The sequence below is a fragment of the Astatotilapia calliptera genome, chromosome 4, assembly GCF_900246225.1.
Source record: "Astatotilapia calliptera chromosome 4, fAstCal1.2, whole genome shotgun sequence".
Taxonomy (NCBI): domain Eukaryota; kingdom Metazoa; phylum Chordata; class Actinopteri; order Cichliformes; family Cichlidae; genus Astatotilapia; species Astatotilapia calliptera.
Window position 1 is genome coordinate 14,434,615 of NC_039305.1, and position 26,314 is coordinate 14,460,928.

The following is a 26,314-nucleotide window of genomic DNA, read 5'->3' on the forward strand; positions in this document are numbered from 1 at the left end:
TATAGAAGATTATTTTTCAGTGTTATTTACAAATTATGTTCAAATTGCGTCCGTCGTACAGTCAGCTGATGCCAGATGGGTCAGTAGTAGGAGGCATGGGAAACCTCCCCGCTGCCACCCCTCTGTCTGCCACAGGGCTAAGGAAGGCCTGGCATGAACATGTTACTCAGGACCTGCGCACCCATCTGGTGCATAAACTGTAAGTGCAACAATAAAACAGCTGTGTTTGTAGATAGATGAGTTCTCATATGGTACAACAGGTTATATTTGCTTATTTTATTTTATTTTATTTTTTTCATCAGAGTACAAGCCATATTCCCAACCCCAGACCCAGCAGCACTGAAGGACCGACGCATGGAGAACCTGGTGGCTTATGCACGCAAGGTTGAGGGTGACATGTATGAGTCGGCTAACAGCAGGGTAACTTGATAAAGCATCTTCACGCTATTCCACCTTCATCCTTTTTGAATATCTTTAAAGCTCTTTGTGCAGCTATCCTTGCGACTGAGATGAAATCATTTTTAAAATATCCCCCCCTTTGTTTTTGTTTTTTTGTTTTTTTGCCTCCTCACTAGGATGAGTACTACCACTTCCTGGCAGAAAAAATTTACAAGATACAAAAGGAACTGGAGGAGAAAAGGCGCTCCCGGCTTCAGAATCAGCCTAGCATGGGACCAGCTGGGCCACAGCAGCCTCAGCCCAACCCCATGGGCCCAGGACAAGCCATTCGACCTCCTAGTTAGTAACTTAAATTCTTAATCAGCCGTTGACTGTCCTAAGTTGACAGTACCAAAATACCTTATGTTATAATTACTTTAATGTTTCATCAAATCTCTGTTTTTATCTGAAAGAATCTTTTAAAAGAACCTCGACTTATCCTGTCTTCTCAGATGGACCTACACAGATGCCTAACATGCAAAATCAGATGATGCCCCGCATACCACAAGGTATGTGTTCATCTTCTGGTTTTTGTTTTGTTTTTTGGGGGGGGAGGGTAGCACTTGAATTTGCGTCTTTTATTTCTAACATGCTCTAGTGGTTTGTCTGTTGAATGCCACTTTTATTTGTTTCATTTGTCCACACCTGTTAAATTGCTCTGATACAGGATATCAAATTGATCTGGTTAAGTCTCCCTTATATCCCATTTGGTTATGCATTATTAAATTATATTAATTCCCAAGGATCTTAACAAGATATGTACTTGTCCCCCACAGGAATAAATCAGTTTAACCCAATGGCAGTGCAGAATACACAGATGCCTCAGGCACCCATGGGAGCAAGGACTCCCTCCCCCAGGAACCATCCACAGCAGATGAACATGAACTCCATGCCAGCGGTTAGATACACTCCTTTGTTTCGTTTTGTTTTTGTGTTTTGTTTTTCTTTCCCTTTTCTCTTGCCTTGAAGCAGTTATTTTTCTCTGAGCTCACTTGCTTGCTCCCTTAAATTTCTTTTCCCTCTTCTTGACCGTGAAATACGCGAGTCTTTAACTGTATATTTAGTTAATGCTCTGTTACTATTGTCACACGGAAGCATCAATACAAAATGTGTTTCCTGTAGTTCACACAGATCTTGATTCATTTATGAACCAGCTGCTAATGAATAATCTGTACTGAAACTACTGCCCAGGCCTGGGCTTACAGCCGTCCCAGGTGTAGTTTGCGTCTGTATTCTTCTTTGAGTCAGCCGAGGCTGTTAAGTTTACACCACAGGACCTTCAGAAAAATAGCAGGATGCCCTTGTGGTAGCTTGCATGTTGGTAGCATTTCCTTTAGAAACAAATGATTTTACCTGGCAGACACCTTCATAATAGGTGTTGTCTGTTGTTTTGATTTATCTAATTTGATCTCTTTGACTTTACAGATGGGAATGTCTCCATCAAGGATGCCTCAGACTCAAGGAATTATGGGTAGTCATGCTAATAACATGGTATCTCAGCCAGCCAACCAAGGCCAGTTCCTGCAACAGGGCCAGTTTCCTGTAAGTGCGGGTGGAGCGATGAATGTGAATATAGGTTTGGGACCTGCCATGTCACAGGCTAGTGTCACACAGGTGAGAAAGATGCTGAGGTTTTTTCTTAATTCTCCTAGACTTTTTATTGCACATTGCTTGTTTCTTTTTAAATATACAATCTTTTGTGTGTGACTTTGGTGTCACACGCTTTGTAAATGGTTGGTAAAGTTATTCTAATAGTGCGCACACCTTTGTTCCAACAGCCACAAAACTCTAACCTCCCTCTGAATGCACTGAGCTCCATTGGCTCTCAGCTGCCCTGCGGCCCTACAGCTCAGCCTGCCCTGGGTACCACCCCTCCACCCAGTGCCTCTGCCACCCAGCAGCAGCCGCCGCCACCACCACCGCAGCCACAGCCACACCATACTCCCACCCACTCCCAGATGCTTCCACAGCCCTCCACTCCCGTGTCCACGGGTGGGCCCTCCTCCACCCCAACCCACATACCTAGTGGCCTCCCTCGTCCCCCCTCAGCCTTGGGGACACCACCTGACCCTTCTCACCCTCTCACACCCCTGCAGCCCCAACCTGAGCCCTCCAGCCAGATGCAGCAGCCCTCCTCTGTGCAGGCACAGCACCCCAGCACGCCGGTGAGATACTAGTTTTTCCCTGAAAAGCTACCACAGCTCTTGAATTGCTTATGCCTTTTTCACTTTCCTTTAAAGCACCATCCAGGTGTTTTAACCAAACAATATTTCAAATTTTATTTAATAAAATTTAGCTGTCAATATTTTAATCGCAGGAGGGGAAAAGTTTTTTTTCTTATAAATCAGAATTATTTTTTAAAAACTGGCAGCACTAAACAGTTTCTGTTTCTGCTTTAAGTTGTCCCATCAAACAGCAGCGAGCATCGATAACAGAGTGCCTACCCCAGGCTCTGTGGCTGAACTGAGTTCCCAGCAGGCCCTGCCTGACATGAGCAGCACTGAAGCCAAAAGTGAAGTAAAAGATGAAGAAGACGACAGCAGCTCTCTGAAGACGCAGAATGATGTAAAAATGGAGGTATGTGCAAACTTTCTCCACCACAAATAAACCAGTTCTGTCAGTAAATCTGTCTTGTGGGATTTCAGTAACTTAATCTAAGGCGTTATGCTTCCATGGGTGTCAAGTGCTTGATGGTTTGCTGTCTTATCAGTGTTGGATAGATGGTTAACAATCATTGTGTTAATATATAATCAGGAGGAAGAAACCAAACCCCCAGTGGTGAAGAAAGAGGAGCCAGATGCAGCAGAACCAAAGCAGGAACCAATGGAAACTGAGGAAAAGAAGCCAGAAGTGAAGACAGAACCCAAAGAAGAGGAGGAAAGTGGGGCCAACAGCACGTCAACTACCACCGCTCAGAGCCGCAAAAAAAGTAATGTTACTATATTTAGATATAAGGTGTAAAAAAATTAGACATAGGATGAAATAGTTTTTTGGTATTTTTCAGCACGCTTGAACACCCAAATGCTTGCTCTTCCTTGGTAGAGTGCTCAAGTTAAAGGTGTTATACTTAAACAGCAGCACAAGGAAAATGGCTTTTTCACTCACTCACCACAACACTTTCACTAAAATATCAATGGATGCTTTTCTGTGTATATAGGAAGTACACTCTTGGCCTCAAAATCTTGTTTAGACCCTTTTAGCACGACGGTCTTTGTGCAAGAGTTTTGCGTGATTGTCCACAAGTCTCATCAGACAGATGAAAAGCTACATGTTAGCTAGCTGTAAATGTTCTATTGTTGAGGGTTGTTTTGCATAGACTATTTAAAATCACTCCACAACATTTCAAAGGAAATAGCCTATCTTTCACAAAAATAGTTGAGCTGTGAGCTGCCCAGCCCCGGAGGCAGGTCGCTGGCCTCAAACCACAAGATTTTTTTCCATCATACTTAACAGGTGGTCCAAGACGCTTCCTCTGAAAAGCCACTTTTGGTCCGAGCCTAACGACTGCTATTGTTGTATTTGTTTGTCCAGAGCATGTTCTTGTCAAAAGCCCTTTCTTTTGTATTCACTGGCAGACTGTAGTTTTGCGTTAATGCTTTAATAGGACAACAAAGAATTTTCTGGCATGTCTCCTGTACATGTTAAACGTATGTGATCTCTAATGGCTGATGCAATCTGGTTCTTATAGTGGAATTCCAATGAGCTGCTGTTTTAATTTAACAGATAAAGTAACTAGTTGTTTGAAGCCTTAGCCACTTGTAGATCATTTTCCTCATGGTGGAGCAATTTATTTATTTGTACATCTTTTTAATCCTTTGCCAGACTTAAAAAAGTATCTAGAGACTATTTTCTGAAGGTTTTTTAAATTCCTGGCATGATGACAGCAAACACTTCAAAAGCATAAAGAGAACTGGGCCCTGGATGTCAGAGGCAGGTTCCACTTGTCACTTCCCAAGAAGGCTGTAATCATTGACACCTAATCGTGATATAAGTGCGATTCCTTTTTTTTCTTTTTTTTTTTTTTCTTTTTTTGTATTCGTCCCTTTTGTCAATGTTTATCAACAGCATTATCTACTGGCAGCGTTTTTGAAAAAAGAACAGCATTTGCCTTTCAGACATTTTAACATGAAGTCAAATTTTTTTATGGGTATTAGTATTTTGTGTGTATGTGTTTTATTTAAATATTTAAACTAATTCTGGAGTGGAAATCTATTGAACAAGACACAATTTTATGCCTGCATCACCAGGCATTTAATTTGTAAACCCAGCTGCACGCCACTGATCAGTACTGAGTCCATTTAGTTAAGGAATGTCACGATTCCTTAACTACCGGTAAATGGCTCAGGCTCAGGGGGTTGGGAAGCGTATCCGTAACTGGAAGGTCGCCGGTTCGATCCCTGGGCTCTCTGTCCTGGTCGTTGTGTCCTTGGGCAAGACACTTTACCCTACCGCCTACTGGTGTTGGCTAGAGGGGCCGATGGCGCGATATGGCAGCCTCGCTTCTGTCAGTCTGCCCCAGGGCAGCTGTGGCTACAACTGTAGCTTGCCTTCACCAGTGTGTGAATGCGAGAGTGAATGAATAGTGGCATTGTAAAGCGCTTTGGGTGCCTTGAAAAGCGCTATATAAATCCAATCCATTATTATTATTAATAATTATTTTATTTTTAGACATAGGTATGCTGTTTATGTGTTTTTCCTCATGGGCTTATTCTTGTCTTTAGTTTTCAAGCCAGAGGAACTGAGGCAAGCCCTAATGCCAACACTTGAAGCCCTCTACAAGCAAGACCCAGAGTCCCTGCCTTTTAGACAACCTGTAGATCCAATGCTGTTGGGTATCCCTGTAAGTATACTTAATGATGTGCCTTTACTCAAAGCTTCGAATTGTTATGGGTCATTTGCTCAATCCTGGAATTGCTTCCCTGCTTCTGCTCCTGTAGGACTACTTTGACATAGTAAAGAATCCCATTGACTTATCCACCATCAAGCGCAAGCTGGACACGGGTCAGTACCAGGAACCGTGGCAGTACGTGGAAGATGTGTGGCTCATGTTCAACAACGCGTGGCTGTACAATCGTAAAACATCCCGAGTCTACAAGTACTGCACCAAACTGGCAGAAGTGTTTGAAGCAGAAATCGATCCTGTCATGCAAGGTCTGGGCTACTGCTGTGGTAGGAAGGTAAGATGGCACATCCTGGATAGTCAACACAAGCTACTTAGGGCAGCACACCATTCTGCTTACTGATAAAAGTCACTTACCCTTAGTTTAGTCTTTATTTGGCTGTTGACTTTAGATGAAAGCTGATTGTCACATTTACGTGTACCTTAATGTTTTGTGGTTTTTTTCCCACCCTGCAGTTTGAGTTCTCACCACAGACACTGTGTTGCTATGGCAAACAGTTGTGCACCATCTCGAGGGATAGCACCTACTACAGCTACCAGAACAGGTAAAGGTGCATGCTTTCTCTGCTGAAGGGATTGGCATGGGTAAAGAGGTGAAGAATTAATTATACAAAGTGGGTGTGAAGTTAAACCCTCAAAAGTACAGCATGACTAAAGATCCCACTTCACATTCACCATTCTGAAAAACTATAACCCAGGAATGTGGGAAAAAAACTTTGATCTTAAGTGGGCCAGACCAATAAAACTTCCCTTTTTCTCCTTGTGTGGAAGTTTAACTTCACATTGAATCCCTTAGATACTCAAAAAAGTACGATTCCAATATTTATTGTTGCTGTTTTGTAACACCCCCCCCCCCCCCCCAAAAAAAAAAAAAAAAAAATCTGTCTGATCAATTGCTGTCATTGAGTTATACATGGCCATGGGGAGGTCTTCATCAGCAGGAAAAGCTGTAATACCTATTAAAATACAAGTCTAATACAAGTTTAAAAGTCCCAAATTTATACCTTTTTCGCTGAAGCCAATCTGTGGGCAGGGTTTGAGTTTTTACCTGGCCAATGCTGGTCTCTGGGCCTTATGTTTGACACCCCTGCTCTAAGGACATAATTCTCACCGGCTTTCCTTTATAGGAGTATTGCACCACAGTTTGAGTTGAGTGAGTCATATAATTAGGACAAGCAAAACGCATGATGGGTCCATCCCTCACATCTATCCCTTTAATTTCTTTCTAGGAAATGAGCTCCAAAGCACCCCCTTCTGTGCAGAATATGTTATTGCAGCTTAACATTAGTCCAATGGAACACACTTTAGTTGTAGATAATCAATGCTAAATGCCTCAAGATTTCCCAAATTAGAATTAAAGACTTGGACACTGTTAAAGGGAATTTAGTCATGTTGTTTCTGCTTAAAGGAACCGGCACAATTGTTTTTGCATCATCACTCCGGTCTCTTCTGACATGATCATCCATTCATCAACTCTTAATGCATGTTGCTTCTCATAAATGATTTCAGTGTAAATGTCTTTACCGTTTTGATTTTGCAGCATGCATGTTCGATGACGATGTTGAACACGAATTTGTTGTTGACGACAATCATTTAATGTCCTTAACATAGCATCTGAGCATGTTTCCCCACATTTCTGTTCCACTTTGAATGAGAGTGGCTGAATCATGACCATTTTGACTAACCATGTACCTCTACCTGTGTGTGTGTGTGTGTGTGTGTGTGTGTGTGTGTATGTGTGTGTGTCCTTCCGTCTGTCCGCTGCTCATGCTCCATCCTCGGTTGTTGCTGTGTGCTCCGTTCACTCTGCATTCTGCCACCCGTACGCCGGTTTGCCTGTGCTGCTACTGTGTGTGCTGGCTGCAGTTCACCCAAATATGGCCTTATTGCCGACAGGTATCACTACTGTGAGAAGTGCTTCAATGAGATCCAGGGCAACAGTGTGACCCTGGGAGATGACCCGTCACAGCCACAGACGTAAGTTCCTTGGTCCCCGGATGTCTGAATATCACCCCGTGATCATCGTGGAACCATTTGCTTTCTGGCTCTTGTTCTCTGGAAGGGAATAAATAGTCACAGATTTAACATGAAGATCTCTCTTTTTGTGCAGGATGATATCTAAAGATCAGTTTGAAAAGAAGAAAAATGACACGTTGGACCCTGAGCCGTGAGTATTCTCTAGACAGTTTCATTTTGATGTGTGTGACTGCAGTGTTGCTTCTTTGCTGCTTTTTACCGAACAGAAAGAAAAAGCATGTTTTTGTCATCGTAGGTATATTGAATGTAAAGACTGTGGACGAAAGATGCATCAGATCTGTGTGCTGCACTATGACGTCATTTGGCCGTCAGGGTGAGTATAGCTTGACTGCTACGCTAGACAAATATCTTCAAGCACATAAAAGAAATGTTTGACCGTCATAGAATTTATATTTGTTAGTTGACACTAAAAATAATTAGATTCTCGTTTCAGTTTTATCTGTGACAACTGTCTGAAGAAGTCTGGTAAAGCAAGAAAGGAAAACAAGTTTTCAGCCAAGAGTAAGTTACATATACAAGTAAAACAACTTCTGACAAAGAATGTCAGTGTTTAAAACATGTCTTTGTGTGTTCGTTAAGGGTTGCAATCCACAAGGTTGGGTTCATACATTGAAGACAGAGTTAATAAGTACTTGAAAAGGCAGAACCACCCTGAAGCTGGTGAGGTGTTTGTGCGAGTGGTCGCCAGCTCTGACAAAACTGTGGAGGTTAAGCCTGGCATGAAGTCTAGGTAAGTGTCACACCTGCTTTACAGCGCTTATTTTTAAATAATTTTTCCTTTGGAGGGTCCAGATGCATAAAAGCATCTGATAAATCTTCAATAGCATTGTGTTTTCAATCTTTTCAATCACGCGGCTGATTCCACATTTATCTCAGCTAGAAACTGAACTGCATAATGCCTCAGAGAACAGTTTTTGTATTTTGCAGCTCATAGAGTAGAAGGACCGATGAGCTTGTTTCTCCTACAGTATTGGGCAGAATTTAATCAAACTTGGACACCATGGCATGATGACAGCAAACACCAAAATGATCACCATTTTGGGTTATTACCAAATATCCCAAAGGTTTTTTTTATAGGGACTCATCACTCCAGCTGGACTATTGATCAGGATTTAATCAAATTTAGATACAATGGTCACGTAATTGATCACCAAAGGCATATTTTTCATTTTATGAGCAATAACCTGGATCGTTTGCTGAATGCACTGTGCCAGTGATGTGCTAGTTTTAGGAAAATGTTGTTGGATAGCCTTGGCTCAGAAGGTAGAGCATGTCATCTACCAATCGGAGGTTGCTGGTTGGCTGCTCCAGTCTGCATGCCAATGTACCCTTGGCCAAGATACTGAAGCCAGAGTTGCTGTCAGTGTGTTCATTGGAGTGTGGATGTTGGATAGAAAGCACTCAGACAAAGAAAAAAGTGTGTGTTTGTGTGAATGGCTGAATGAGATGTCTCAAGTATAGTAGAAAAGCTCCATATATGACTAACTAGTCCATTTGCCTGTCCATTTGTGTATTTGATGCCTTGTGCAACGTCACAATGTCGATACATAATGCAATTTGTTCAGATATAAACAGAAATCTCTATGTTCATACTTTCATATCAAAGATCTGACTGTGGAAAGGGAATTGGTTCCGGAAAACATCAGAGTTATATTTAATCTTATGAAAATTGATTTACTTTTTTTTTTTCTTCTTCTTTTCACAAATGACTTGAGTTTGTCTTTTAAATGCTGTTGTATCCATCCATTCAGTAATGCATTTTAAACTGCCTGTCCAGGTCTGAGCTGTCTGGGCCTCTCAAGCTAGCTGAGAGATACAATCCCTACAGCATGTGCTGGGTTTGTCATACCCGAAGCATCTCATCTAGGTGATACTCAGGAGGCATCCTAGCCAGATGCTTCAACCATCTCAACTGCTTCCACTGGGCTTGAGTAGAGCCTTTATTCCTCCACACCAAAATGACCTCAGCCCAGACACTCTTCGAAGGAGGCTAATTTCCTCCACTTCCTATCACTACTCAGTTATTGCCAATAGGTGATTGTAGGAACATAGATTCACCAGTAAAGTGAAAGCTTTGCCTTTGTGCTCACCTTTAAACAGCATTTACATTACTGTAGATGCTGTGCTTATTTCTCAGTCTCCCACTCCACTCTTCCCTCACTCATGCACAAATCTTTGAGATATTTGCCCTCCTTTGCTTGAGGCAGGCACTTGTTACCAACCTGGAGTGGGAAATCCATCCTTTACCGGGTGGGAACCACGGCATCTGACTTGGAATTCCTTCTTCAAGTCAGCAAAAGTATCTGTAGAGTAGTTGGGGGCAATACCCCACACACATTCATCTATCATCATAGAGGGCACAGAGCTGGTCCAGTGCTCTGCAACCAGGTTGAAAACCACATTACTCCTGTGAATGGAGGTGGACTTTTCTCCACAGGGGAAGGGAAGCTAAAAAGTGTGATTTCCTGTTGAAGTTGATACCTCTGGCTCCCCACGGCCTACAGTGTGGTCAGAGAACTGCTTTCACCTCCCGAGTTATCTGACTTGAGGTTGCTAGATTTTCTTCAAGACTTATGGGAATCTTGTTCCATGGCTCTATGTACCAAACCCCTCCCACACTCGAGTTGGCGTAGTTGGCGGCTAAGAACGCTGTCTTCTGCCAGTACCAGTCAGCTGCTTTCAGAGTTGCACAAGTTAACCAGTCTTGAAAGAATCCCTCCCTTTTGATTGAGAACTCCCTTCACTTATGTCCATCTTCTGCCAGAAGCCATCGTAGGCGGATACTGCGTCAGGCACCAACAACTTTATAATCACAGTTCTGTACATCTGCGTCAGCAATGGAGGTGTGGTACACGGTTCATTCAGACTACATGACCCCAGCTTCCCCAAGGATGCTGTTGACATGCCTCTGCCAGAAGCTCTAAGAGCACCCTGACTATACGTTGAGGTGTACTCGATCTGTCCATTGCTGCTGTTGCTTACACCTTCTCTGTTTCCACAGGTTTGTAGACTCAGGTGAGATGGTGGAAAGCTTCCCCTACAGAACCAAAGCACTTTTTGCATTTGAGGAAATAGACGGGGTGGACGTTTGTTTCTTCGGAATGCACGTCCAGGAGTACGGCTCAGAGTGCCCCTTTCCAAATACCAGGTAACACGGGCAAAATGTTAGAGGCATTGCTCTAAGTTTCCTTTTAGTTTGTGTGCATTATTCTCACATCACATATTCTGTATCTCTTTTTCAGACGGGTTTACATATCATACCTCGACAGTATTCACTTCTTCAGACCGCGTTTGCTAAGGACTGCAGTATACCATGAGATCTTAATAGGATACCTGGAGTATGTGAAAAAACTTGGGTGGGTAAAAAGTAACTTTATGCAGTGTTGCATTTTAGCTCCTTTCAGTCATGTATTGATGCATGTTTAATTCTTCTAAGTGCTAAGTGAGTCATAACTTAATTCCTGACCAGGTATGTGACGGGTCACATTTGGGCCTGCCCACCCAGTGAAGGAGATGACTATATTTTCCACTGCCACCCTCCGGACCAGAAGATCCCCAAGCCCAAAAGGCTTCAAGAGTGGTACAGAAAAATGCTGGACAAGGCTTTTGCTGAAAGAATCATACATGATTACAAGGTCAGAAAATTATACCAGTAAAAATAACTTTGTAACCACCTGTGCATGTTATGTTTCTCAAGACATTCCCAGCTATAATTAACATTTTGAAGTCTGGTGTTGGCGGCAGGCGGTTACCACGCTGTTCAGCTGAACTAACGTAGTTTGCTTTAGGAATATAAATGATTATCTTGTAAGACTCTGGAGTGGCTGATGGGCACATTTACACTGGAATATCAGTGAATTAACATTTATTACCAAACGACTTAGACTTGATGTACACTCTGATGGGAGTGACTCCCCCCCCCCCCCCCCCCCCCTCATTTTTCATAAATCCAACTTGACCCAATTAGAAGCTCTTGTTGCCCAATTCTATGATAAGAGCCTTTGTGTGTCTGTGTTCAGGACATTTTCAAGCAGGCAACAGAAGACAGGCTGACCAGTGCCTACGAGCTGCCGTACTTTGAGGGTGACTTTTGGCCTAATGTACTGGAGGAGAGCATCAAGGAGCTGGAGCAGGAAGAGGAAGAAAGGAAAAAGGAGGAGAACACAGCCTCCTCTGAGACAACAGAGGTGAGTTTGATGGATACATGGATTCAGAATATTTTTATTAATGAAAGAAAGCCTCTTCTGATCCCAGAATCAACAGCCCAGTGTTTTAAGTCCTTTGTCTCGCCCCAGATTGTATCATTCTCAACTACCCATTATATAAATGCTTTTGGCTTTCTGGCACTGTATAAACCACTCTGCTTAATTGCATAATCTCATCTTGCCTGTTGTGCAATCTCAACTTCTCTAAATGTCCATGTGTGTCTTTTTACAAGGGAGCCCAAGCTGACAGCAAGAATGCCAAAAAGAAGAATAACAAGAAAACCAACAAAAACAAGAGCAGCGTCAGTCGAGCCAATAAGAAAAAGCCTGGAATGCCAAATGTAGCCAATGATCTGTCCCAGAAGCTCTATGCCACAATGGAGAAACATAAGGAGGTGGGAAACCCTAGCAACTATAACAGATTTTTTTTTTTTTTTGTCTCTCCTAAATGAATAAAATTTCATTTCATGTAACATTTCAGTAACTTGACTCTTGTTTTAAAGCTTGGGGAAAAAATTCAGACAAAGCTGGTAGATTGTTGTGTGTGAAATTCTAAGTACAGAGCAGCGTCTCTCTTACTGTGCTGCTTCCTGAGGATAATTGAATTCCACATGAAAATTTTCTTCCACACAAGAGTTATGGAATTTGTCACATTGCACTACACTTCAGCAATGCCTATAGCTAACAGTGTTGCTTCCCCTCCTGCCACCAGGTATTTTTTGTTATCCACCTCCATGCTGGGCCAGTCATTAACACCTTGCCACCCATCATGGACCCTGACCCTCTGCTGACTTGTGACCTGATGGATGGACGTGATGCGTTTCTGACCTTGGCCAGGGACAAGCACTGGGAGTTCAGCTCACTGAGAAGGTGTAAATGGAGCACAATGTGCATGCTGGTGGAGCTGCACAACCAAGGCCAGGACCGCTTTGTGTACACTTGCAATGAGTGCAAGCACCATGTCGAGACTCGCTGGCACTGCACAGTTTGTGAGGTAAGATACAGTTGTGATCATTGACCGTGTTTTAAAAGCAACATCTGCATCGGTTTTGAATTAACACCTAGTTTACATTTTTAACTAAGGTTAATGTCATCTCTCTCCCCTCTCATCAGGACTATGACCTATGCATTAACTGCTACCACACTAAAGGCCATGATCACCAAATGGTGAAGTGGGGTCTGGGCTTGGATGATGACAGCAATGGTCAAGGTGGAGAGGCCTCCAAGAGCCCTCAGGAGAGTCGACGCCTTAGTATCCAGCGCTGTATCCAGTCCCTGGTGCACGCCTGCCAGTGCCGCAATGCCAACTGCTCTTTGCCGTCCTGCCAGAAGATGAAGAGGGTGGTTCAGCACACCAAAGGTTGCAAGCGCAAGACCAATGGTGGCTGTCCTGTGTGCAAGCAGCTCATCGCTTTATGTTGCTATCATGCCAAGCACTGTCAGGAGAACAAGTGTCCCGTGCCCTTCTGTCTCAACATCAAACACAAGCTTCGACAACAGCAGCTGCAGCACAGGCTTCAGCAGGCTCAAATGATGCGTCGCAGAATGGCCACCATGGCTGGAAGGGGTATGCCCATGCCATCTCCACCTACCTTAAATGCCCCAGACACTCCAAATTCTGTGCAGCAGCCTAATACACCCCAGACTCCCCAGCCCATGTCCAACCAGCCCCAACAACAGCAACCACCAAACCCCACCAATATGTCCCAAGGCTTTCCCAGCAACGGCCGCAGCAGTCAGCCTCCAACACCAGTGCCGCAAGGTAAACCGGGGCCTCAGTCATCCCCTCTCCATCAACAGCAGTCACCCATGCCCAACATGCCGCACCAACAGCAGCCTCCACAGCCTCGCCAGCAGCAGCAACCGCAGGAGTCATTGATGGAAGCCCTGAAGGTGGCCAGACAGATCGAGATGTTAGCTAAGTCAAAGCAGCCGCAGCAGCAACAGCAGCAGCAGCAGCAGAAGCAACAGAATTATGCAATGAATGGGATGCCAATGAACCACCCACGCATGATGGGGCCCATGCCAAGCCAAATGCAGATGATGCAGGGGCCACGCGGGCCCCAGGTGATGCAGCAGGGCCAGTGGGGTCCGGGGATGCAGAATCCCCAGGGTCATCAGCCACAGGTTCCTCCTCAACAAGGCCCCATGCCCCCTCAGCAGCCTCAGGGAAACCCAATGCCCCAGCAAGGTCAGCCCATGCAGAGGCCCATGATGCCCCAGCAAGGTCACCAGATGTCTGGGGTCATGCCTACACAGGGCTCCTCACAGCAGGGCATGACACCACAGCGACAAAACATGCCCCGAGGTATGCCGGGTAACATTCCTCCAAGTGCCCTGCGGGAGCTATTGGACACCCTAAAATCACCCAGCTCCCCACAGCAGCAACAGCAGGTCCTGAGCATCCTCAAGTCTAACCCCCACCTCATGGCCGCCTTCATTAAACAGAGGACGGCAAAATACCAAGCCAACCAACCACAGCAGCAGGCCCAACAGCAGAACCCTCAGGCCATGCTAGGATCCCAGCCAGGAATGCACACAATGGTGGGCATGGCAAACCAGGTGCAAAGGCCAGGAATGGCACCTCAACAGCAGCCTCCTCAGCAGGTGGGACCCCAGGGAATGCCATCCATGGGCACCCAAGGCCAGATGGTACCAAACGGAAATCAAATGTTCCGCAGACAGCAAATTCTTAGGCAGCAGCAGTTGCAACAGCAGCAGCTGCTGCTGCAACAGCAACAACAGCAGCTGCAGCAACAACAGCAGCTGCAGCAACAACAGCAGCTGCAGCAACAACAGCAGCTGCAGCAACAGCAGCTGCAGCAGCAACAGCAGCAGCAGCAGCAGCTGCAGCAGCAACAACAGCAGCAGCAGCTGCAGCAACAACAACAGCAGCAGGGAGGTTTGCCTCCAGCCCATGGGCAGTTCCCCCAACAGCAGCCGGGACCAGGAAGCTACATCCGTATGCAGCAGCAGCAGCACATGGCTATGCAAGGAGGTGGGGGGCCTATGGGACCGCTCCCTCCCACATCTCAAATGGGCCAACCTGGGATGGGAATGGATGGACAGCAGAACTTCCAGCAACGCATGCTTCAGCAGCAACAGCATCAGATGATGAAGCAGCAGATGGGCTCTTCGGCACAGGCCAACTCGATGAGTCCACAGCCTCACATGCTCCAAGGCCAAGCCCAGGCAGGAGCTCACCTACCTGGCCAGACAATGGCAAATACCCTGGGAAGCCAGGTACGCTCTCCAGCCCCAGTGCAATCGCCCCGCCCACCTTCGCAGCAGGCACCTCATTCCAGTCCCTCCCCTCGGATACAACCCCAGCCGTCACCTCAGCATGGCGCACTTCACTCCAACTCTCCCCATCCCAGCTTAGGAGGTCCCATGTCAGGGTCCATGGAGCAGGGTCACATGGGAACACCAGAGCAGAGCGCCATGCTCCCGCAGCTTAACACACCAAACCGAGGGGGGTTGAGTAGTGACATGGGTATGGTGGGTGACACGACGGGAGACACACTAGAGAAATTTGTTGAAGGATTGTAGCATTTTGAGACAGAAGAAAGGCATTGTTCTGTTTTCAGCTGCAACATTTTTCTATTTGCTGATGTAAAAAGCTAAAAGAAATCACAAAATAAATTAGTCTTACGAGGCCTACGGACTGTGAACCAAGGACTACTTTTTCAAGTACACAGAGTGATTTAATAATTGCTGTTGAAGAAACAACAAAGACACAATGAATATATTTTTGGTTCAGACCAGCCTTGCAAGATTTTGCCCTGGTCTTTGTGTTTTAATTTGTTTTTCATTTGTTATTCTCTGGTATTGACTTTTTTAAAAAACCTTCTCTAAAAAAAAAAATTTCATTTTATTATTTTTTATTTTGTACGTTTGCAAATTAATATTGTATTTGTGTAAAGAAGACTGTAAAATTATTTGTGTGGGAATTGTTTTTGCCAGGCTTCACCTCTTGCTCAGTTTCTCTGTTCCTGGCTAATTTATTCTAATATGCCATTTTTCAAAAAGGACTGCCTTTAGGAAAGCCTTAATTTCTTTCCTGTTTGCAGAGTCTAAAGGAGATTAACGTATTTGTATAGATCTAGGAACTATTGCACACACCCAAACACAATTTGCAGGTTGAAGGTAAACCTGCGTTGACTCTTCATGTTCACAGGTGCAGGAATGTTCTTTTTACTGGCCTGGGCCCAGTGTTCGTCTTGCAGATGTTCAAAGATTGCTTTGTCTCTCCTTCAGTCTAAAGAAATTCTCATTAAGTCCTAAACCTCTTTCGCCTGTGGTGGGAAATTATCTTGTTTGACTGCTGATTTGTGTTCAGAGAGTTTTGTGCATCATTTTCTCTCGCATTAAACTTGACTTGATGATGAACTATTCTCTAATGTAAATCATGCAGGTGGACAGTACTGTAAATATGCAGAAATGAAATCACTGTACAAATTGGTTCAAATGGCTCATTTCGTACTTATATACCATATTGTTAAATAAACCTGTGTGCCACAGACTCTGCCTCGAATCTTTCTGCATGGGGGAAATTCGTATGTGTTCAGCAGCTGGGCTGATTTTTATTTGCTCAATCATTTCTCTATATTAAAAAATAAATAAATAAAACGATCCATTAGATTTTCATCAGTTGCGTGTGGAAGCTTGTTTGGGCCACTGAAGAATTTGTTTGTTTTGGTTTTTTTTTTTTTTGGGGGGGGGGGTTGCCCTCCTTAAGTCAAGGTTTCAGGTAAATTCAAATGATCACTGACATTTCAAACTTAGTTGGACATTAACATTTTGAAATGTGTAACCTGAAATTTTGAGAGATGATGAAATTATGAGATGTGTAACTTAAAGTTTTAAACTGATAACCTGAAGTTATTGAGATATGTGAACTGGAATATTGTGAAATGTAACTCAAATTTTGAAATAACCTGAAAATTCGAGGTAAGATTTTGAGAAAACTGAATTTTTATGTAGGTAAGAGGACAAATTGAAATATAAAACTTGAAATTTGGAGATGGGTAATTTGAAATTTTTGTTTTATTTTTTTCCCCCAGTGGTAACGACAAGCTTTCATAGTTTCCAAGAGTTTATTTTGATGTGAGAACAGGATCAAGAAAAATCTTCACATTTAAAAAATATGAACCATCAGATTTTTGCCATTGACAATTTGAAATGTAACAAATTGTTGCAAAAAAAAATGCTGCTTGCATGAACATAACGCACTACTTTTACATTCTGTTTGACCTTGAATTGTAAATTGGGAACAAAGAAAAAAATCTAAATTTTAAGTAATCAGAAAACTCTAATAAATAACCGTACTAAAGATGAATATAAATATATACACATATAATATACACAGGTGATTAGCCGTGTATTATGACATAAAATTATGCACTTACAGTTTAAAGAGCATCCTATTCTCATCAGGCAGATTGCGGTCGGCCTTTTGGCGTCATTATCGCGCGCAGTCGCAGGTCCTTTTTCCGCTGTAGTTCAGCGTGTGTCCCTGTCGGTCAGTTGACCTGTCATTTGTTTCGTCTTTGGGTCCCACCTGAGTGTCAGCATGTCCCGCTGTCTCGCGCTGGCTCGGTTCGCTTTCGGTTCCTCTCAGAGGGCCAGCTCGCGGCTGGTGTCATCTACACGCGGGCTGAGCAGCCGACCTGTCTCGCGCTCCTTGACTGGAGGTAAGCTGTGCTTATTAGCCAGCCAAGTTAGCCTAGCCGCCTAGCTGACAGCACCAAGATTTCAGTTAAATGTAAACTCTGCTTCGGCTAACCTTTGTGGCCATGTTTTATAAACTAACCTGCGGCTCACGTGTCTTACAGTAGAAACCGATTAACGGTTAAAAATGAATTTAAAGCGATTCGCTTATAAATTTTATTGCATGGTTACATCACACTAAACACAATATATTTCATTTATCGTTTAATATCCCCCATCTTTGAGGAAAGCTTACAGAAGTACCATACCATAAACCCCTGAGAACCGAGGAAAAAAAGTGTCTTTCAGTTGAACCTTTTTGGTAATTTCCTGCCTCTTTGGAGCAAAAAGAGGCCACCCAAACAAATAAGATATAATTGAAAAGGCCAGGATGTTCTCAATTGAGAGGACACCAGGACTTAACGTTACTGTTACACAAACACTTAAAAACACAAAGGTGAGACCCTTATTTTTTTTTGAAAGAAGGCTCATGCACACTGCTCAAACGAGTAAATCCATTTCACCTGCTTTGTTTCAAATCAAAGTGGCAGCAAGATGGAGCCCCCCTCTCCAAAATAAGCAATGGTTGTGCAGATGTTGACTACAGACCCTTGCTCGGAACTTACTTTTCTCTAGTTTTGCTTTTTGCTGGTGTCTTTGTGAGTCCTGGTAGCATGAGACGTCACCTACAGCCCAACTGCAAAAGCCCGATCCTCTCTATGCTTTAATCTGCTTCTCAGTACACCTGGATACAGGAGTCGAGCTACAGCATTTTGAACAAGCAAGAGATGTGAACGCAGAGCCTGACTAATGCCCAAATATAAGCTAGTGTGATAACTAAGCCTGGATGACACGAAGCCATGAATCACTTTCTTGAAGGTCTGTTTTGCTGTAGGCAGCATTCGGGCATTGTTTGGGTAAACTTGTGGCCTCAGAGGGTTAAGTAGATCCTGATTAGAGAGATGATGAGGGATCTAAAATGCTACTGCTTCCCTGTTAAATGGCCTCACCATCTTTACTTGTCATGCCATCAGGTTTGTCGGTTGGACAGCTGCAGAGGTGGAGCAGTCGCCCCAGGGTGTGGAGTTCGCAGCAGGCCTGCCTTGGCGTTAGCCCACAGTATTATTACAGCACCCAGGAAGCAGAGAAAGAGCCAGAGGAGGAGCCTCTGCACAATATCATCAGTGATACAGAGGCTGTGCAAGGTACTGGGACAGCTGCAGACATATTTCCTATGAAAGCTTGTTCTCAAATTCTGAATGTTGCTCTGCCTTTGATCTTTCAGGTAGTTTCCACAAACATGAGTTTCAGGCTGAAACCAAAAAGCTGCTGGATATTGTCGCCAGGTCCCTGTACTCAGAGAAAGAGGTGATGTAAAGTTGGACAAAAGCTACTATCATTACAGTTTACCTTCACTGCTCTCCTCTGACTGACTTGTCTTTCTTTCAGGTCTTTATCAGGGAGCTCATCTCTAACGGCAGCGACGCACTGGAAAAACTGCGCCACAAATTGATATCAGCAGGTGGTGAAACGGCTCCAATGGAGATCCACCTGCAGAGTGATGCAGCAAAGGGCACCTTCACCATTCAGGTACACCTGTTTACTGACTTTAGAAGTTTTGGACAAGTTTTAGAACAGGAAGAGTAACATTAGATCAGAAAGCGAGTCGTAATCCTAGCAGATCAGCTGAGCTCGGTGCCAGCAAAACACCAGCCGATGGCTCAGCTGTTACCATTCCATGTATCCAGTCTTAACCAGGATAATTCTAAATTTGTTCAAGCTGCTTTGCAACCCATCTCCACCCCAGGTCCTCCTCTTTTCTTGCATTGTTACTTACTTAAATCAGTAGCATATCTCTGCTTTTTGTCCTGAGATCCATACAGCCAGCTATAAATAACTATAGCAGGTTGTTCCTAGTGCTTCTAGTGCACTTGAAGCCCTGAGATGGTTTACTGCCCCCTGCTGGTAAATGGGATACAACACACTAGGATAGCTTAACTCTTGAGTGACTGATTTCTATATTCAAACAGGACACAGGAATCGGCATGAACAAGGATGAGCTGGTGTCTAACCTGGGCACTATCGCCCGCTCTGGTTCTAAGGTGAGTGCTTCATTGTGACATTACTTATCTGATATAGCGCTCATGTTTGGCTTTTAAAATGCAGCATCGTGTTTTCTGATGCTCACTCCTTCTGTCATTATTGTAACTTTCTCCCCACTGTAGGCGTTTTTGGACGCTCTTCAGAACCAGGCGGAGGCCAGCAGCACCATCATTGGTCAGTTTGGTGTTGGATTCTACTCCGCCTTCATGGTGTCCGACCGCGTGGACGTGTACACTCGCTCGTCTGAGCCCGATGCACCTGGATACAAGTGGTCCTCAGATGGGTGAGAGCAAAGAGTGGCTGTAGAGAGGTATCCTTGGTTTGAGAAGGGCTGCTGTGAATCAGAAGTGTAATCCTCAATATTTCACATGGTCTCCCTCAGCTCTGGGGTTTTTGAGATTGCTGAAGCCACCGGCGTTCAACAAGGAACAAAAATCGTGCTCCACCTGAAAGACGACTGCAAGGAGTTTTCCTCTGAGGACAGAGTTAAAGGTAAAAGTGCTGTCGCTGCTTTGGTAACTGTAGGACGGCTGCAGTGAGGAGACGTATTCATGCATCAGTACTTATTGTTTCTGTTTCAGAGGTTGTAACAAAGTACAGCAACTTTGTAAGCTTCCCCATCTTTCTGAATGGACGGAGGCTCAACACTCTGCAGGTGAGCTGCTGTTCTTCTGTTTTGGATGCAAAGGTTGTCACTGAATGGTCCAACCTCACAAAATAAATGGCACAATTGTACAGTACTGTGTAAAAGTCTTTAGCCGCCCCTGATTTCTTGATATTTTGCCTCCAAGGAGCCAAACGTTTGCTCCTTGTGTTTGTCCTCGTACCTGACAATTTTAACCAGAATGTTTTTGTTTGTTTGCTTTTTAACCCTGACCTAGGAATTATTTATTAAAAGGCACTAACAAATAGTAAAACTATCGTTATTTCTTTATTTTATTTTACCTTAGTTTGTTGTACAAGTTCCAAAAAAACAATTCAGTTAGATTAAATGTTTTCAAAAGTGTAGTTTTTGCCGCTCAGCCCTGAAAGGCTCATGGGGTATTGTCATCACCCGACTGGGTGGACAGGCATGTGGTGTGGACACCTAAGTTTGTGAATTTAATAACTTGAGAAAGAGGTGACGTAAGAGCTTCAAATTGATACCATGGGGTGCATCTACTAAAATACCTGGACGAGTTCAAATCTTGGTGACCTCAACCTGAAAGTCACTGTAAGCTTTCCGAAAATCTGGTGTATGGGATAACTTAAGAACAAGACGACGTAGGATTTTGACATGAATACCATGGGTGTGTCTACTAGGAGGCTGAGGGGTAGCACTGTCAGTCATTAGTATTTATTTAGTTAAGTTGAATTTAACTGTAATAATCTTGGTGTCTGTTTATAACAGACGACTTGGCAAAGAACCCGTTTTATATTGTATTTTGTGGCATTTTGTTGCTAGCATAAAAATCCAAAGACAGCAGGCATAAAATAGTATTTTTGCACCAACAAGCTGATTCCCAAAGACCTCTCAGCCCAAATTTGATATACATCGTAGCTGTGTATGTTGTGCAGTTTCCTTAAAGAATTTTAGGCACCTGGGGAGGTGGGAGACAAAAGAAGAAGTATTAAAGAAATGTAATGATTTAACTGGGTTTTTTTTTTACCTTTATTTATACAAGTAGTTTCATTTAGACTCAGTGTCTCATTTACAAGAGAGCCCTGTTTCAGACAAACATATTAAAATTACGACAATGAAAATAATAATTTTTAATAATCGCTGTCTGTCTTCCTTCAGGCTTTGTGGATGATGGAGCCGAAGGAGATCAGTGACTGGCAGCACGAGGAGTTCTACCGCTATATCGCTCAGGCTTACGACAAGCCACGCTACACTCTGCACTACCGCGCCGACGCCCCGCTTAACATCAGGAGCATCTTTTATGTCCCCGAAGCGGTGCGGAGTATTTCGCAATGCAAACTTTACTTCAGTTGCTGTTTGGTTGCAAAGCTCTGTGAGAATCTTCATTTAGGAAACCGGCTGGTGTTCAGGTCCAGTACTGATAGATGACGTAAACTTTACAGCTTTATAAATTGTTCTTTAGCGACCTTTCAGCAGTGTTGAGTCGAGGAAGCTGGTTTCCTGTAACGTGTGTGACAAAAGAATGTATTTGCCAACAGAAGCCATCCATGTTCGATGTGAGCAGGGAGATGGGGTCCAGCGTGGCTCTGTACAGCAGGAAGGTCCTGATTCAGACCAAAGCTACTGACATTTTGCCCAAGTGGCTGCGCTTCCTTCGAGGTTTGTTCCTCCTCGAATGCTTCTAGCATGCTCTGTATTTTTTTCTTCACGCAACACTTTGCAGAATGTTTTTGTTTTGTTTTTAGGTGTGGTGGACAGCGAGGACATCCCTCTGAATCTGAGCAGAGAGCTGCTGCAGGAGAGCGCCCTCATCAGGTACACTAGCAGTAATGCAGCTGTTTTAGGAATAAGTTTGGTTTAATGAAGGAAACGTACTGTACTCCATATCTGTATTTTTATTGTGGAACTTACTCTCCATTAATCAAATAACAGTCCCTCATGTCTCAGGCCACATCTGCATACATTTGCATTTTAACGGGGCGATAGTGGCTCAAGAGTTGGGGGTTCGTCTTGTAATCGGAAGGTTGCCGGTTCGAGCCCCGGCTTGGACAGTCTCTGTCGTTGTGTCCTTGGGCAAGACACTTCACCTGTTGCCTACTGGTGGTGGTCAGAGGGCCCGGTGGCGCCAGTGTCTGGCAGCCTCGCCTCTGTCAGTGCGCCCCAGGTGGCTGTGGCTACAATGTAGCTTGTAAAGCGCTATACAAATACAGACCATTTACCATTTTAAAACGGTGTTTTAAAAAAAGGGACTGAATTATCTCCCAACACGGCTGTAACCACGCATCTCATTGACCGCTCACCTTCTTCTGGAAACCGCTCCACACAGAGTTTCGTGACCTCAGAGGAAACGACTATAGTTCGTTACAAAAAAATCTCCTCTAAAATATGCATGTTCAAAATCAAAGCCATGACGGTAACCTGTGCTTTGACTATGCATTAAAATAGACGTTTGACATCACTAGAGCATATCAGCGAGAAGACTGACCCCTTACACTAAAACCGTGCAGTCAATTTTTCCGTTCTTCGCTTGTTCTCCCCTCGATGTTTGCTCATTTCTCTACCGTCTCCTTTCTTTAGGAAGCTTCGTGATGTTTTGCAGCAGAGGGTGATCCGCTTCCTGCTGGACCAGAGCAAAAAGGAGCCAGAGAAGTACAGCAAGTTCTTTGAGGACTACGGCCTCTTCATGAGGGAAGGCATCGTCACCACACAGGAACAAGATGTCAAGGTTTGCACCAGAGCTTTGCATTGAAATGACACAGAACTTTAAAGGTTAGCAGAAACACTTTGAGTCTGAGTCATGCTCCGTGCCCTCGCTCTTTGTAGGAGGATATCGCAAAGCTGCTGAGATTCGAGTCGTCGGCTTTGCCGGCCGGCCAGCAGACCAATCTGATGGAGTACGCGTCCCGCATGAAGGCAGGCACGCGTAACATCTACTACCTGTGTGCCCCCAACAGACATCTCGCAGAGCACTCCCCCTACTACGAAGCCATGAAGCAGAAGGACATGGAGGTAAGACTTGGACTCGAGTTAGCCAGCAGCCGGGTAACCCGAGCTGATCATTATCCTGATTAATCAACAACAGGTGCTGCTTAGAGCTTCACTATAACAAACTGCCGTGTCTCCATTTGCGTGCGTGCACGTATGCAGGTGCTCTTCTGCTACGAGCAGTTCGATGAGCTGACCCTGCTGCATCTCAGAGAGTTTGACAAGAAGAAGCTGATCTCAGTCGAGACCGACATCGTGGTCGATCACTACAAGGAGGAGAAGTATGAAGACAGCAAGCCAGGTGTGCCCGTCTTTCACAAGAGCCTCTCGCTGTTGCAGCTGTAGACTTGACTCCTGCTCATCGTCTTTTCTTCCTCGCAGCATCCGAGCGCCTGACGCAGGAGCAGGCTGACGACCTCATGGCCTGGATGAAGAACTCGCTTGGACCCCGTGTGACTAACATAAAGGTAAGAGAGGAACATTTGCATGCCTGAGATACCTGAAATGACTGTTTCTGAATTCGGCTGATGGGTTCTTGGAGGCTTGTTGGTCGTCTCTATCCGCACCTTCGATCGCTTTGTTTCCTTTCTTTTTTGTCCTTTTTCTTTCTGCACAGTTGTAGATTTGTAAAGTTTTGTGGGAAGAGCGTGAACTTTAGGTCCTGAAGGAGGGTATGATGGGAAAAGTTAAACACTCTAAAGTGCTGGTTAAATCAGATTGGGAGCTGTGGTGAATGATCGGCTGATTTCCTGTCACGGACTCAATTTTAACCGTCGTGTCGGTAAATAAAAACCAATGATGTGGAAGCTTGCTTCCTCTATGTGAACTAAGCAAAGTGTGACTAATTCTGACACAGTTAGGGCGACTCGGACCTTAGTTTTTACGTTCGTAAACAGATTACAAGCCAACATCTTCACAGAAGCTCCAAAGCTTCACGTCAGGAATTTCAGGATGAAATCGGCTTGAAAATGCGATTATTTGTGAGTTTGACTCAGTTTATAATGTGAATACATGAGAGACATCAAAGTTCAGCACAACCAGGCTTTCTTTGGCTCAACAAAACCTAAAACCCCAGGTGGAGAGAACGGGTATCACTACAGGAGTAATCAGCTTTCTGCTTCAGGCTCTGTATGAGGAGTTTTGTGGGTCATGGGACTCTTCTTTCACACAGTGATCAGTATGAGTAGCACCTGCTCTAATCACAGATGTTATCAGAGGGTGATAATGAAATGGTGATTAAAAATCTATAAGGAACATAAAACACACAAAAAGGACGAGACAGTCCGAGCAGAGGACAGAAGATCGTTAATCAGAGGGCCGCCCCTCGCTGAGCCCGTTTCTGCTGGAGGCTTCTTCCTGTTAAAAGGGAGTTTTCCTTCCCACTGTCGACAGAGTGCTTGCTCACAGGAACTCACCTGATTTTTGGGGTTTTCTCTGTAATTTTGCAGGGTGTTTAACCTTAACTGTTGTTGTGATTTGGTGCTATATGAATAAAACTTTAAGGGAAATGAACATTTACACATTTCCTGCATCATTAAATGGACATTCCAGTAACAATGGGCGTCACAGTTTGTCCTCGGTTTTGGTAACAACCATTTCATGTTAAGCACCTTTAGAAACAGATTTAAACGTCTCTTTGTTACCACCGTGTGCTGTAGTTAATTTTCTCCTCTGGCACTTTAGCTGACGCCTCGTCTGGACACCCACCCGGCCATGATCACAGTGCTGGAAATGGGCGCCGCACGCCACTTCCTCCGCACCCAGCAGCTGGCCCGCACTGCTGAGGAGAGAGCCCAAATACTGCAGCCCACACTGGAGATCAATGCAGGGTGTGTGTGTGTGGACAAATTGTACTGGGTGGAGAGTGGGAGAAAGTGGGTTTTTGTCCTCCTCTGACTGTGCTCTGCTTTCTCACAGACACGATCTGATCAAGAAGTTGTTCGCACTGAAGGACACAAACTCTGAGCTGGCTGGATTATTACTGGAGCAGGTACTGTGCTCAGTTATTTCATCTCTATTTGCTCTTTGCCCATTTTTTCCATTAATGATTTCTAAACCAAAAAAAACAAAAAACGCCATATCACAATTTTTAACACTTTCCTTATATTTAGAAGAACAAAAATGAAATGTCAAATGTGTTTTAATGAAAAAAATAAAGGCTGCGTTGTAGTGCTGTCAGATACTGCAAATTTTGGTAAATACAGGGCTAATATTGCCAATACCGATACAATAAGCATGTTATTATCAGTGTAAAACGTTGCCCAGCCTTTCTCTGCAGGCAGGATGCCATTAGCTTGTTCACTGGAGAGATTTTATGGTAATTTGTTTTAACTGGTAGCAGTGCAGCTTCTATAGTTTTACTTTTATTTTTTCCAGATCTATGACAATGCCATGATCGCAGCCGGCTTGAACGATGATCCTCGACCGATGATTTCCCGCCTCAACGACCTCCTGACCAAAGCTTTAGAGAAGCACTGAGAGCGGCCCGCAGACACACTCTGCTTTGGTGAAAGCGGCCTGTAGACTGGAGCATTCGCAGCAGCTCAATGGTCGATAAAGCCAGAGAACTAGACTTGATAAAGAATACGCCACCTCTTTTCCCCTCTCAAGACTTTCATTTCCACCGGTGCAGCAGGCGTGAAGGCTGAAACAGGAACTGCCTGAAGATTCTCCATAAACACTTCAGTGTCTCTGCGCTTTGTGTTCTTTGGTCCTGCCATTAACAGGACATGAAGGTCATGGTTGCACCGGTCTGTTGTTACAGTGTGACTTTGCCATTACACTCACTCTTAGTGTACTTTCAGTTAATAGCCAGGCTCATTCTTAATCACATCATGAATACTCCAGGCTTCTCAGTGAGCGCTGAACTTCTGATGTGCCGCTGCCAGCTGGACTCATCTTAAATATCTGATATTTTTCCAAGTTTGGATTTATAAGCTTTATTGGTCTTCCTTTTGGAAATGTGCCACTAAGTTTCCAGATAATCTGGTTTTTCAGAGTAACAACCTCGTCTTTGAGGTACAAATTGTGCAGAAAAACGTTGTCCAGCTCAACCACAAGGACACTTAAGAGTAAATCTTCCTCTCAGCACATTTGAAATTCAGCCTGGTAGTTTGTAATCTTTCGCTGTTCTCACTTTTTTTGCTTGAACCATTTTTCTTACGCTCGTTAGTTTTGCAGTGTTAAAATGTTTCTGAGCAGCGGTTTGCGCTCGTACTCTGAGACTCTGCTGCATTCAGGAAGCGGTAAATGTCATTTCAGATAGTGTGAGGATTTATGGAGTCTTGTCAGCAAATAAACACTGATTCAACATAA

General features: G+C 44.1%; 2 protein-coding genes across 2 annotated transcripts in view; both read left to right on the forward strand.

Moving 5' to 3' along the window:
• Nucleotides 1–15,411, forward strand: part of crebbpb (CREB binding lysine acetyltransferase b) — a 43,464-nt gene extending 28,053 nt beyond the window's left edge. The window contains exons 8-31 of the mRNA XM_026164963.1: nucleotides 62–199; nucleotides 303–420; nucleotides 576–738; nucleotides 891–947; nucleotides 1,215–1,336; nucleotides 1,864–2,052; nucleotides 2,217–2,603; nucleotides 2,839–3,015; nucleotides 3,193–3,367; nucleotides 5,160–5,278; nucleotides 5,376–5,615; nucleotides 5,795–5,883; nucleotides 7,235–7,315; nucleotides 7,449–7,505; nucleotides 7,611–7,688; nucleotides 7,809–7,876; nucleotides 7,955–8,105; nucleotides 10,377–10,523; nucleotides 10,618–10,731; nucleotides 10,845–11,010; nucleotides 11,395–11,562; nucleotides 11,814–11,975; nucleotides 12,293–12,574; nucleotides 12,694–15,411. Coding sequence (XP_026020748.1) covers nucleotides 62–199; nucleotides 303–420; nucleotides 576–738; nucleotides 891–947; nucleotides 1,215–1,336; nucleotides 1,864–2,052; nucleotides 2,217–2,603; nucleotides 2,839–3,015; nucleotides 3,193–3,367; nucleotides 5,160–5,278; nucleotides 5,376–5,615; nucleotides 5,795–5,883; nucleotides 7,235–7,315; nucleotides 7,449–7,505; nucleotides 7,611–7,688; nucleotides 7,809–7,876; nucleotides 7,955–8,105; nucleotides 10,377–10,523; nucleotides 10,618–10,731; nucleotides 10,845–11,010; nucleotides 11,395–11,562; nucleotides 11,814–11,975; nucleotides 12,293–12,574; nucleotides 12,694–15,129 — 5,884 coding nt within the window. The 3' untranslated portion in view covers nucleotides 15,130–15,411. The remainder of the gene's footprint in view (nucleotides 1–61; nucleotides 200–302; nucleotides 421–575; nucleotides 739–890; nucleotides 948–1,214; nucleotides 1,337–1,863; nucleotides 2,053–2,216; nucleotides 2,604–2,838; nucleotides 3,016–3,192; nucleotides 3,368–5,159; nucleotides 5,279–5,375; nucleotides 5,616–5,794; nucleotides 5,884–7,234; nucleotides 7,316–7,448; nucleotides 7,506–7,610; nucleotides 7,689–7,808; nucleotides 7,877–7,954; nucleotides 8,106–10,376; nucleotides 10,524–10,617; nucleotides 10,732–10,844; nucleotides 11,011–11,394; nucleotides 11,563–11,813; nucleotides 11,976–12,292; nucleotides 12,575–12,693) is intronic.
• A 1,642-nt stretch (nucleotides 15,412–17,053) lies between these two features.
• trap1 (TNF receptor-associated protein 1) lies at nucleotides 17,054–26,098 on the forward strand. The gene is made up of 18 exons (XM_026164964.1): nucleotides 17,054–17,273; nucleotides 18,324–18,494; nucleotides 18,575–18,657; nucleotides 18,739–18,879; nucleotides 19,320–19,391; nucleotides 19,515–19,675; nucleotides 19,775–19,884; nucleotides 19,974–20,047; nucleotides 21,173–21,328; nucleotides 21,553–21,673; nucleotides 21,760–21,829; nucleotides 22,592–22,739; nucleotides 22,838–23,023; nucleotides 23,162–23,300; nucleotides 23,381–23,466; nucleotides 24,683–24,828; nucleotides 24,917–24,989; nucleotides 25,376–26,098. Exons 1-18 carry the CDS (start codon nucleotides 17,153–17,155, stop codon nucleotides 25,475–25,477), a joined length of 2,160 nt encoding a protein of 719 aa, XP_026020749.1. The 5' UTR covers nucleotides 17,054–17,152; the 3' UTR covers nucleotides 25,478–26,098.
• The last annotated feature ends 216 nt before the right edge of the window (nucleotides 26,099–26,314 follow it).

Coding starts and splice junctions, on each gene's coding strand:
- trap1 (XM_026164964.1), top strand. CDS start 17,153: ATGTCCCGCTGTCTCGCGCTGGCTCGGTTCGCTTTCGGTTCCTCTCAG. Junction 23,467..24,682: donor CCCGTGTGACTAACATAAAG/GTAAGAGAGGAA, acceptor CTGGCACTTTAG/CTGACGCCTCGTCTGGACAC. Junction 24,990..25,375: donor CTGGATTATTACTGGAGCAG/GTACTGTGCTCA, acceptor TATTTTTTCCAG/ATCTATGACAATGCCATGAT.